The 13,428-nt window shown below is 42.3% G+C and overlaps 1 protein-coding gene across 1 annotated transcript; it reads left to right on the top strand.

The window, feature by feature from the left end:
• Positions 1-1,368: 1,368 nt before the first annotated feature.
• LOC306788359 (glycogen phosphorylase, muscle form-like) lies at positions 1,369-11,832 on the top strand. The gene is made up of 20 exons (XM_079283857.1): positions 1,369-1,710; positions 3,530-3,631; positions 3,745-3,823; positions 3,969-4,072; positions 4,282-4,413; positions 4,512-4,623; positions 4,718-4,800; positions 6,456-6,599; positions 6,816-6,908; positions 7,150-7,296; positions 8,403-8,566; positions 8,738-8,852; positions 8,945-9,046; positions 9,451-9,598; positions 9,720-9,778; positions 9,887-10,028; positions 10,207-10,414; positions 10,713-10,847; positions 11,075-11,141; positions 11,334-11,832. The coding sequence occupies exons 1-20, from the start codon at positions 1,468-1,470 to the stop codon at positions 11,481-11,483; spliced, it is 2,529 nt and encodes an 842-aa protein (XP_079139983.1). The 5' UTR covers positions 1,369-1,467; the 3' UTR covers positions 11,484-11,832.
• Positions 11,833-13,428: the final 1,596 nt, after the last annotated feature.

Below are 13,428 nucleotides of genomic sequence, written 5' to 3'. Positions count from 1 at the left end.
CCGCTACTTACAGTATTTATGAAGTGATACATGGAAATGTTAAACGTTGCAATGCTGTTGGGGTTCCAGTGTGGATTGTTGAAACAAAATAAGCCCCGTAACTTCCATTTAATGCAGAAACTTAATATACATATTGGTGCTGGGCAATGATTAAAATATTTAATCGCGATTAATCGCATGGATTTTTGTGGCAAAGTTCAAAAATGAATTCAAAAGTAGTGTATTGCGCACTTTTATTTTAAAAGTACTGCTATATCAACAAAAGGGCAATAACATTTGGTTCACGAGATGCAGGCAGCATGTTTTATACTTAATGTGAATATAATTCATACTTTGTTGGCATCTTATTCTGAAAACCGGATGCTCGTCTGAAGAAACCGGATGTTGTCTCACGTTAATCTTACCGCTAACTTTCAAAGTCCTTCGCTCGCTCCCGATCTGTGCCGTTTAAATGCGTTTACGGTGAATTTCAGCATAGGTGCACTAACATGACTGACGATAGGATGTTTGCTGGCTTTTATCACACTGTTCTTGTCATCCTCTTGTTGTTATGTATTGTCTCTTGTCTTTCAATTAAAAAAAAAAAGAATTATAATAAAATAATTGTCGCCGTTAATTAATTAATGCGTTAACTTGCCCAGTACTAATACATATATAAATATACCCCATCCTACAATATGAGAATTAGATGATTTTTGCAGTGCTTTGCTTTTTAGGTGCAACAAAATGAATTTAATGAATCGCAACCATCTGCTGGCCAAGGCTCCGCTGCCAACTATGGGGAGAAAAATTGGTTATCCACTGTAGCTGCCAAATAGTGTCACCAGCACATGTTCCTTTAATATCAGACAATGCTTTACACACGTCCGCAGTGGCGTAATTACATATTACTAAATATAACTAGAAAAAGATAATAATCCGTTTCTAAGTCATGTTGTTTTTCTAATGATGAAAATGAACCATGTCACATGAAGTATGTAACTGTGAAACACAAGCATGGCCCAGAATACAAATAGAAAATGCTTTTTCTAAATAGCAAGATTCAGATTGTTCGAACTGCTTTGATCAGGTTGACTGAAAATAATCAGCGCGGTCTTGACCAATCAAAGAGCTGAAATGTTATTGTTGTCACGATAAATATAGACGTACTGTAAATTACGTCATCACCCTTTAAGGTGCCACGTAGTGCTGCCAATCTTATGTTTTTGATCCAAGATGGCCCTCCGTAGTTAATCACGTGTCGCATAATTAACAAAGTTACAACCTCCATCCTCAACATATCCCCCCACCCTTCACCTAACATACACAATCTGCTCCACCCACTCCTTAATATTCATAGCCGCGGCTTTAAAACGCTGAAGCAGAGCGCCTCTCTTGCTGTGTCTGCGCCTGGTGGCGCGTGCCTGCTGTGTTACTGTTTACCTTCTGCCGGAGTCAGAGCCCTGAGCTGCTACAGCTAGTGCCACCATGTCGAAACCCTTGTCCGACCACGATCGGAAGAAACAGATTTCCGTGCGAGGCCTCGCCGGCGTCGAAAACATTGCGGCATTGAAGCAAGATTTCAACAGACATCTCCACTTTACGCTGGTCAAGGACAGAAATGTGGCTACCAGAAGGGATTACTACTTTGCTCTCGCGCACACTGTGCGGGAGCACTTGATTGGCAGGTGGATCAGAACACAGCAGCACTACTATGAGAAAGATCCAAAAGTAAGTCACAACAGCAGCAAGATTTATATTGAGTGTATTGATTTATAAATTACTTAAAAATGTGTGCTATTCTTTTAACGACAAAAAATGGCATAAACAGCATCATATCTTGTGTTTGTGATAAAGAGAACTACAATACTAAATTCAGTACAGTTTGCCCCACACACACATGGTACAGGTGGAAGCTATATCTCATCTAAGAACTGGTTCACACCTTCAGGACATCTTAAAAAAAAAGTGTTTCATTGTGCACTCATTGCCTGCTCAGTAAACAGAGGGAATTGTGTGCCAGGACTTGAATCTTATACCGTGTCATGAAATAACTTCTGCACATATTAAACAAAGGGCCATTAATCATTGTCATAAGAGCAAGGGATTTATATTCTTCCACTGTACTTCCAGCAGCCTGAAGTCAGTGTAAGGTCATGGCATTTCAACTTCATCGAGGCTTCTTAGTTCTTATAGTGCGTTGAAACGTTAAACCGCTCCATGACCTTTCTCTTCCCATCCTGTCTGACCATAAAGCGCATATCCCCTTCCTTGTGTCATATGAACACATGCCTCGAAGGGCATCAGAGTTCATATATAAGCAGTCACATAGCCTAACAGAGAAGCTATGTCTCAGCCACTGCAGTGTTATTAACAACCAGCTACAGAAAGAACCTTAAAACAACAACAGGAAGCTTGCGTCACTAGAATTAAGCAGCAAAAAAAATTGAATTTCCTTGAAAATAGCTCACAAAACTGTGTAATCACAATAGAGGTTTCACAGGCAGAGTACAAATTGTATTTACTTAGCAGGAAAAACAAATTTCACAGCAAGATCATTAATAACTACTGAATAAAGAGGATGAGTTTTCTTTTCTTAGCATGGGAGGAAATTGTCCCCGCTCCTCTCTGCTTACTGTTCTGTAGTTTAACTTCCAAAGCCCTTATGTATTAATCTCAGTAGGGAGACATTTACTTGTCACATCAAGCCAGTTTACAGATACTGTCTAATTAGATGTTGGTGGGCTGCAACTGCTCTAGGCTGAAAAGGTCAAAGGTGGATCCCTAAAAGGTCTAAACAGAAACCTGAGGAGGGAGGAAACCTAAGTTCAGGCTGGAGTTTTGTGTTTCATGTGAGATTGCGAACTGCAAAGTTGCTGTTACAACAACAAGATTTATTGTTCACAATGCTAATATGCATTCTTGGGGTTAAAAAAAACCCCTTAATCAGCATAATGAGATGAAACTGGGCTTTAAGTCCAATAAAATGTGTAACATACAGTCGTATGTAGTTCAAGAGAAACAGCGAGCTACTTAGTGTTATGGCTCTGTCAGTTGTATTTATTATTTTTCTACAAATCTATCAGTACCACTCCGGTCCCACTTGAACTCCGTATTGAAAGGGTATCAGGCTCCGGCTGACCTTTGCAGCAACATCTACAGGAGCTATTTTTGCCCGGGCCCAAAATGTTGGTGTTATGTAACACCCAAAGCAATCTGTCCCCCAGTCCCTCCTCTCCTCTGCCTCTCCTCCTCAGCCTGTGCCCACCCCCTCCATGTCAGAGGAGGGAAAAAAAACAACTAAATGGCAAAGGCTAAACACAGGCTCAGGTGGCAGATTTCCATGCACTCGCAACCATGAAGCTAAATAATTAAAACTTGACGATTCCTTTCATAGTCTGGGGTGGATGTCATTGTAACATTTGGCATACGATTTCACAGATTTTGTACCCATCATGCTACTGTGGAGACCTTTTCTCTCATCCTAAATCACACAATGACACTCTGTTCATTCAGTTTGGTTATTGCTTCCCTTCTTCCAACACTGTAGCGCGTGTACTACATCTCCCTTGAGTTCTACATGGGCCGCACCCTCCAAAACACCATGGTGAACCTCGCGCTGGAGAACGCCTGTGATGAGGCCATGTACCAGGTGAGACAGAGACACTACATCTATTCCCCTTACAACTGTGAGATTTCTTTTTCCAACGAATGTATTCAGGGGCATCATCTCATTAGTCCATGCTGTGTCCTGTTGTTCTACAGTTGGGTCTGGACATGGAGGAACTGGAAGACATGGAGGAAGACGCTGGTTTGGGAAATGGTGGGCTGGGACGTCTTGCTGGTGAGCGTCTTTTCACTCGTCATATTTGATGAATTCAAAGACATTGTACCTCTGCCGACTGACTTAAATAATGCATCGTTTTATGTAAGCGCCTGTCAGATGTTGATTCTGTTTTTTCTCTCCGTGTGCCGTCACTGGTTTTCAGCCTGTTTCCTGGACTCCATGGCTTCACTGGGGCTGGCTGCCTACGGTTACGGCATTCGCTATGAATTTGGTATCTTCAATCAAAAAATTGTCAATGGCTGGCAGGTTTGAAAAAAAAAAAAAAGTACTTTGTAGTCTTGTTTCAGTGAGCAAGAATAGCTGCTTCTGTTTGATTTTCACCTTAAATCACCTGTCGGATTTGTGTCCTTCATCATTAGCATTTCTTCATGTTCATTATTATTTTCTGTCTGGCTCAGCTGAAAAGCCACTAATGAGTGTTTTTCCCTTCGATATAAATATCCGTCACTGTCCAGGTTGAGGAGGCTGATGACTGGCTGCGCTTTGGCAACCCCTGGGAGAAAGCACGCCCCGAGTACATGCGTCCAGTGCACTACTACGGCAGGACCGAGCACCACCCCGACGGCGTCAAATGGGTTGACACGCAGGTGAAATTATTATTCATGAAAAAAATAAAGAGTAATCAACGCTTTCTGAGGTGAGGGGATTTATATATTTATGTCTTTTCCTCTGTTGGTATCGACAGGTAGTGCTGGCTTTGCCATATGACACCCCGATCCCTGGCTACAGAAACAACGTCGTCAACACCATGAGGCTGTGGTCAGCTAAGGCTCCTTGCGATTTTAACCTTAAAGACTGTACGTGTCCACCAGTGTACCAAGCGTTTTCAATCATGCAGCAGCTGTCAAACGAGCTTGAATGAATGCAATTTACATATTTTTCCCTTTACAGTCAATGTTGGTGGCTACATTCAGGCTGTTTTGGACAGAAACTTGGCTGAGAACATCTCCCGTGTGCTGTACCCCAACGACAATGTAGGTGAAACATATGACTATTTCACCTTTGAATCCATCAGAACGGCACGAGGATGACCATGCAGACCTGGATTAGAGGAAATAAGAAGAAATAAGAAATGTTGAACAGTATAGGAGCTCTAGACTGTGTGGCTCCTGTATGAATGCATGGCTCATCTTAACTCAGATGGATTTCCATAATTTGGACCCCGACTAGTATCCTTTGTCTTCAGCTCGAGCCACCATGTGCTCTTTCAGCTTCCTCTGAAGCTGTCTTTTATAGTCGGCATAAGAGCTGCCCACCACGTGCCGACTCCCTGGAGGCTCGAGAAGGAGGATTTGGGAGATAACCATCTAGCTCCAGCTACCACTCATGTCAGGTCTGGCAATTTATGTCTGTGCAAGTAAGAGCAGAAACAATGGTGGACCTGACATCCATCACAGTTTTGTTTGAATTCATTCCAGTCAGTGTTACAATGCTGTTCTATCGTATTGTGTAATTTAACATTATTTTAGAAACACTGAGCAAATTAGTGGATTTCCTGATTAGTTCATTGAAATGAAACATTTTCAGCAGTTAACAACAATCTCATTCATTGAAAATCAGAAAGGTTACACTTTCCCCAATGTCATATGCATATAATTAAAGGCTTTATATCAGGGTTTGCAACATATTCGTTAATTTGTCATGATTATATTTTAACAGACAAGTTGACCACTTTAGAATAACTCATCGTAATTACTTTGCACACATTCAAAAGCAGACTTTCACATTTGTCCTGGAGCAGCTAATCCACATTGTTTAAGTGGACCACAGTTACTTTCTCCCTCAAACTTCTGCCAACTACGATAAAATGACATCAACAGTACTTGACAAACAGGCAATCAAATTGCAGCAGGGCAACCCGCATTCAGGCCTGCGTCATCTCATTCAGTGCCGGCCACATTAATTGCAGGCCCCAATCTCGAGGCACTTGACATATTGGTAAACGTGTGAGCGTGAGGCTAACCCCAAATAGCAGCCTCGATCTCGACCAAAACGCAATTAAAACCCCCGCTATTGTAGGCTATGCTATATCTGGACACTGACCAGAAACTGTAAATAATGCTAAATGACATCAACAAAAGGTTTATGACATGCATTAATCCAGTTTCACTAAAATCACACTTTTTCTGTTGCCAGCAGGTGGGGCAAGGTGATAGCTTAGCTGGTTTTTTTTAATGCATTTTTTATTCACCTATATATTTATAATTGATGAAAAGAAAATCTTCAACACTTCGGTGGTCACCTCTACTTTGGTGGCTTAATAAATGTGAAATCAAACAACATAAGAAAAAGAAAAATATGATAACTTTGAGTCCGGGTCAAACACAAATGAATGATGGAGGAAGCTTTACATTTACACAATGCAAAGACACCAACTACACACGCATTAGCATACAACTGGATCCTATGGGTGTTTGATGCAAAGGTGATACAATTGCATGATTAAAAAAAACGACATATTAGACAGCCACAGATGTGCTACTTATTCCTTGTTACCTTTGGTTTGGGTAATTATTTCATCAATATGGAAAGATTTAAGTTGTCCACACATGAATACCAGTCACAAATATGCAAAATGCCAATGAATTAAAACAACGATTCAAGAACAAATGTGTGTCTTTGTCCTCAGTTCTTTGAAGGGAAGGAGCTCCGGCTGAAGCAGGAATACTTTGTTGTCTCTGCCACCCTGCAAGACATCATCCGCCGTTTCAAGGTCTCTAAGTTTGGCTCCAGGGAGATTGCTCGCACAGACTTCAGCAAACTGCCTGACAAGGTGATGCGAAAAAAAAACCTCAACAGACTACTTTATGTCAAAAATGAAAATATTCCCCTCCGATGTTCTCTCTCTGCTTTTCTTAAATTGCCTTTGTCATTGTGTTAAACAGGTTGTAGGTGGGTTTTGTTGTATCTTATTGAAATGAACAGTACAAAGCACTTCATGCCATATTCTAATTCTGTGTTGACATTTAATATTGTGCTGCATATTCAGGTCGCTATCCAGCTGAATGACACTCACCCAGCCATGGCTATTCCTGAGCTGATGAGGGTTCTGGTTGATGAGGAGAAACTCACTTGGGACACGGTGAGGAAGAGCAACACTGGTGTAACAACAGCGCTTCATGTTTCTCAGCTTCACAGCTGGATTTTTCAAATGTAGTGTTTAAAACCATGACACTCCTCTTGCGCTGCTTCATGTTGCAGTGTTTTTGATTGGGACATCACCATTTTGGTCCCATTCATACACTACCATTACTAAAATAAATAGGTATGTAATAGTAAAATATTTACATGGAGGCTATGCATTTCCTCTTGCTGGTGTTCAGGCTTGGGACATATGTGTGCGCACCTGTGCCTACACCAACCACACCGTCCTCCCTGAAGCTCTGGAGCGCTGGCCGATCGAGCTGTTTGCTCGTCTGCTGCCTCGCCACCTGGAAATTGTCTACGAGATCAACCGTCGCCACCTGGAGGTTGGTACTGCACATTGCAACATGTCATCCTTTCCATAATGCACTGCATACAATGTATATTTATGGCGGCAGAGGGATCACACACTGTTAATGTTCTCTGTGGTTACGTGCCACAGTAATAAAGTCTTGCTATGGCAATAGCTCTGTACTATCATCAGTGTGGTTGAACTAGTGTGGTGGGAGAACTATTTATCAGTGCAGAGTGAGTCCTATAATACTGAAATAAGGAACATTGAGAGAAGAAGTTTGTCTTTGGAGTATTTATTCTCTGCGCAGAGAAGGCTCCATCGTCATACAGAATGCAGCGTAGGTTGCAGGAGGATGAGCCGACAGTGCCCCGTCTCTGTAGCTTATAAAGGACCTGAGCATAGGGTGGGGAGGGGGGGGGGCAGCATGAGTTCACACTAAAACATCTAGTGAACAGTTTCTAACTGCTCATTGACACCCCCCCTTCAGCCCCTTCCTCGTATCTAATCTGAGCCTTGTCACGCTGAGACATCTGACTTGTATTACCCTTGTTTATTAACTTAATGGGCCGACAATAGAAACAGGTAAATATGTCACAGTAGAAAAGTACGAGCACAGGGAACATTTTCCATCACACAACTTAAGGAAGTGGGATGACGTCAAAGCTCGGCGCAATCAACACATCTGGGTGATGATTACATTTAAAGTGGGACCTTTACACAGTCAAATTTGAAAACATAATGTTGAAAACATTTGAGATTAGGAAGGCAGAAAATATCTTGCATATTATTCTTGCCACTGTCAAAAAGATAATGAATGACTTCAAAGATTAGCATGAGGACATGAATGTTGGACATCATAGAACAACCTGTTTTTATTAACTTGTCAGAACTAAGTTACGCCCTATGTTCCTGAATGGAAGGAGAAATGTTTCTGACAGGAAGTGGTGGACACTTTCTACAAGTTGCAGCTCAACAACACACTGATTTACTTACATACTGATGTAAATGGTCCTGTTGCTGCTCATTTGTATTTTAGATTTGCCATGTTGACTTACTTTAAATATACATGACGATATAAATCCACAATTCAGCAAAAAATCCAACCGATGTTGCCTCATGTTCTTTTGAACTTTGCAGAGAGTTGCTGCCAGGTTCCCTGGTGATCATGATCGTCTGGGCCGCATGTCCCTCATTGAGGAAGGGGGACAGAAGAGGATCAACATGGCCAATTTGTGCATCGTGGGCTCCCATGCTGTCAACGGAGTGGCCCGTATACACTCCGACATCCTCAAAGCTACTCTGTATGTCCGCTCAATAAACATTTTTCCTGTCATACTCTAAAGTGGTAAATCACCCAAAAAACACGACATGTATATGTTGCCGTATCTGTTTCATAAATCCCCTGCCTCTATGATGCTGCATCGTGTGTGTGTGTGTGTGTGTTCTGATATATGTGATGCTTCACTCTGCAGTTTCAAGGACTTCTACGAAATGGAGCCAAATAAGTTCCAAAACAAGACCAACGGCATCACTCCTCGCCGCTGGCTGGTCATGTGCAACCCTGGGCTGGCTGAGGTCATCGCCGAGGTCAGTTGTGTTTTAACGTGCACAAGTCACACAAACAACACTGGTTGGCCAAGCGTCTTTGATTTATTTATTCTCAACATTGTCGTGAACAGAGAATCGGCGAGGACTTCATTCGGGACCTCGACCAGCTGACGCGTCTCCGCGAGTTCGTGAACGACGAGGCTTTCATTCGTGATGTTGCCAAAGTGAAGCAGGTGAAGTGTTGTTTCATCCTCTGTTTGCCGTTCCAGTTATGTGTCAGTTTGGAGATACTTGGTGAATAGATGCTCCGGCTTTATTGTAGCTGGCAACAGCACAAATCATGAGGTAATTATTGCCTTTTAATTATAACATGCACAGATTATCCAATGACATACTGGACTTCTATCAGGCAGCAGAGTCAACCTGCAGAGCTCTGTGATCGATGTCACATGAACAGCTTTAACTGCAGTCTGCACAAGTAGTCGGCATATATGCGAGTCAATGAGTCTTCTTTGACACACAACACATGTCGTGTTCTTTTTCAACGCTGTTGTGTGTTTTTCTCCTGTACCTGATAGCATTCAGAATGCTGAACTTGTTGTCCTTTATGTAATGAAGTCAACGTTTCGATAAGTAGGAAAACAAGATGAAGTTTGCTGTTCACTTGGAGGAGCACTACAAGGTGAAGATCAACCCCAACTCCATGTTCGACCTCCAAGTCAAGAGAATCCACGAATACAAGAGACAGCTGCTCAACTGTCTGCACATCATCACCTACTACAACCGTAAGTGCACGTGCAAAATCCGCTGCCCGACGCTTTTCCTCCAAATCAAATCCTGTGAGTTTTAAGATGACTTCAGGGCAGATTGTGTGCCAGTCCTGTAATCTCTTCATATGTCCGCCAGGCATAAAGAAGGAGCCCAACAAGCAGTGGACTCCAAGAACTGTCATGATTGGAGGAAAGGTTTGTACTGTTCAACAGTATGCAACTGGGCTTTAAAAACGGACCCACCCCCCCCCCCCCCACAACTCAGGTTAAATTCATCTTCCTCCAACTGTTCCTTTCATGCAGGCTGCTCCTGGATACCACACTGCCAAGATGATTATCCGCCTGATCACAGCTATTGGTGAGGTGGTCAACAACGATGCTGTGGTCGGAGATCGTCTCAAAGTCATCTTTTTGGAGAACTACAAAGTCACACTGGCAGAGAGAGGTAATTCCCACACCCCTGCCCTATTCCCATGTTTTTTTACCCTCTCGCTATCGGCTCTCAAGCTTGTCATCATGTTCTTTTCTATCCCCTGCAAATGGCCCCAATCAAGACTTTCTGATAGCAGCATAAAACACAAAGTTATTAATAGAGTCATCAACCCTCTACTTCTGTCTTTCAGTTATCCCCGCATCTGACCTGTCAGAGCAGATTTCCACAGCTGGCACCGAGGCCTCTGGCACCGGCAACATGAAGTTCATGTTGAACGGCGCTCTGACCATCGGCACCATGGACGGAGCAAATGTTGAGATGGCCGAGGAGGCCGGCGACGGCAACCTTTTCATCTTCGGCATGCTGGTGGACGACGTCAATGAAATGGACAAGAAAGGGTAAGGAAGGAACAAATCATTAGTCTACATTCTCCACGTGTACCTTTTGAAGACCTTTTGACATCAATGCAGTGAGCATCATGAGCTCTGACAAGCTTTGCACAGAGGTTTTCATTTTCACCGGAGTCGAGTGTTTTTTCTCCACCCAAGCTGATCTGGTGTGGCCTTGGGGAACCTGCTGATACCTCTGTACATGCACCGACTACTACGCCTTCATTAATGGACCGGTTACGACAGCAACAAGTTTGTGCTTCTGTTTTTCTGAATGTGCGTACTGATTATTTTTGGTCCCGCTTAGATACCACGCTCAAGAGTACTACAACCGTCTGCCTGAGCTGAAACAGGCTATGGACCAGATTTCTGGAGGCTTCTTTAGCCCAAAGCAGCCTGACCTGTTTAAAGAAATTGTCGACTTGCTGATGCATCATGACAGGTAAAGACACATCTAACATTACCAGCCTGAGGCGCACACACGCGTACGCACATACACATAAGAACGTGTATACACTTGCATGCTGGCGCATGAAAAGAAAGAGAGAACAACTCATAGTCTGTTTGCATGCACACCAGACGTAAGAATACACACATACCCACATAAACACCATATGCATTCGCATTGCACTATATACCTGAATTAATTGCGGGTTTTTTTCTGCACAGATTTAAGGTCTTTGCTGATTATGAAGAATATATAAAATGCCAGGAGAAAGTCAATGATCTCTACAAGGTATGTTTATTAAAAAGCTACATGAGTCACACGGTTCCTGAAGGTCTGTTATGCATTCATAGTGGGATTTTAATTAGTATATAATGAGTATAACCGTGGAAGGGGACTCAGGGCTACTAACTCTTTTAATTACTGATCATATTATTATTATATGATCGACCACTTCATCAATCATTTTCATCCTCACTTCAGGACCCCAAGGAATGGACCAAGAAGGTGATCTATAACATTGCAGGATGTGGCAAGTTCTCCAGTGATCGCACCATTGCCCAGTATGCTCGTGAGATCTGGGGCATGGAGCCCACACTCGAGAAACTCCCCGCCCCCGACGACAAGTTATAAACCGTCCACATGACGGCACCACACCCCAACTTCCCCTGCTCGTATCACAACACGGACACCTTAAGAACCGACATGGTGGATCCTGTTCGTCTGGGAAAAGCCCCCACAAACCTGCGTCCAAAAGGGATTCGCATTAAATGCTTTCTGCATTGCTGCATTGTGTCTGACACAATCTTTTGGCTCTGGCTAAGTCTACATTCTTCACACCTGCAGATTCACAATAACCAGGTTACAGTGGATGAAAGTGGTGGGCTTTGTGAATTCATCGATGATATTTTTTATTGAAAAAAATACAAACTCTTGTATTTCCACTCAGACCCATTCTGAATAAAATCTATCTTAAATACTATGACAGCCTGGGTGACTTCTTCCAGCATTTTAGGGGAAAAAAGAAAATTGTCAGGCAATTTATATATAAGTATCATAAACTGTAGAATAAATGTGCACATAATGAATTGTTCTGCAAGGGTATTGTTTGGTAATATTTGTATTTTCGAGCATCACACCCTGTCGACACACTTTGGTAATCAACAATACATCGTATTTGGTGTAACTGATTGATTTTGCCAACGTTGCAAAAGTTGGGTTTGGTAACTTGCAAGTCTGTAGTCGTGGATTTGCACAGGCTCAATACAGGTCTGTTGTACAAAGCAAGAAGTGATTCATACATCGCAGTGTGACCTGTTACAGGACTGGTCTGGGCTCTCTTCACACTACAGCAAAAGGTTTCACGAACAGAGGTTTCTTAAATATTGTAAAATAGTCTGTCTGCACAGGGGATACTGTTTTAGACAGAACTGGCAGGAATACTCAGTCAATATAAAATAATTAATACAATTTGAAGATATAAAATGTTCTTTTACACCAGCCACACAGATGTGAATGAGCCAATGACTGAGAAGCACAGCATGTACTGCAGGATCAGCAGCGTGACCTCAGCCTCTGTCTGAACTGACACGATGCTTCGTAACAGATACAAATAAAAAGTAAATGATTGCAAAGACAGACCAATACATGACAGATTCCTTTTGACTGCACTGCTCCCTAAGCATTTATATATTTCTCTTGGCTTTTGTTGAAGATGTAACTCGAGTGATCAGACTGAGATCGAGGCGTTTAGCTCAATTCAAGCAATAACATTTATTTGTAACAGAAGTATTATGTCCAGCAGTTAAACGTGCACGGACCCTAGCAAAAGGTGCAAAAGTGAAACCTAAAGCGCTTAATACAGAGTGCGCATGCTGTGTCATCGGTTCCCCTTATGGAGCCTATTGGTTAAGCAAAGTTGGAGGCGAATCTGTTTCTAGCTTTCAGAAGGAAGAAGGAAGAATTTAGAAGGACAAATCTTTCTCCGATTCGAGTTTGGCAGCTAAGTTTATTGTTTTGCTTTGGTGCACCTGGAGATTAATTCTGCCATGCTGATCATTACATAAGCGCACATTCCTCACGACTAACAGTCTGGACACAAAACCAGGGAAAAAATGCTAGCTTCACACAATACAATACATACACACACACACACACACACAGACAGGCAGACAGACAGACAGACAGACAGACAGACAGATAGACTATTAGAGTGCATTGCTGTAGGTCTTTTGTTTCAGAACTCCATCAGCATAACGTGACTATTTATCAGAACACCTAGAAATGTTGCTGACCGTACCGTCATTTATTGACAGCAAACTGTTATAACAAGAGGGGACAGAGGGCCCTGGTGTTCCAGTGCATTTAAATCGTTGAATATTTATAAAAATCTTTTGCAATTCACGTGAAACACTTACTTATTGTTTTTCCTTTTCTATTTGGCTTAATGCTTAATGTTTAATCCAGTAGACACATCCATGTGCTCATTCATTACCAAACTAAACAAGAAAACAATGACAGAAAACTTTAAATACAATGAGAGAAAAATCACAAATGAAATCTAGCACCCCCCCCCCCC

The sequence above is a fragment of the Melanostigma gelatinosum genome (genome assembly GCF_949748355.1).
Source record: "Melanostigma gelatinosum genome assembly, chromosome: 14".
NCBI lineage: Eukaryota > Metazoa > Chordata > Actinopteri > Perciformes > Zoarcidae > Melanostigma > Melanostigma gelatinosum.
This window is presented reverse-complemented; position numbering and strand designations above follow the sequence as displayed.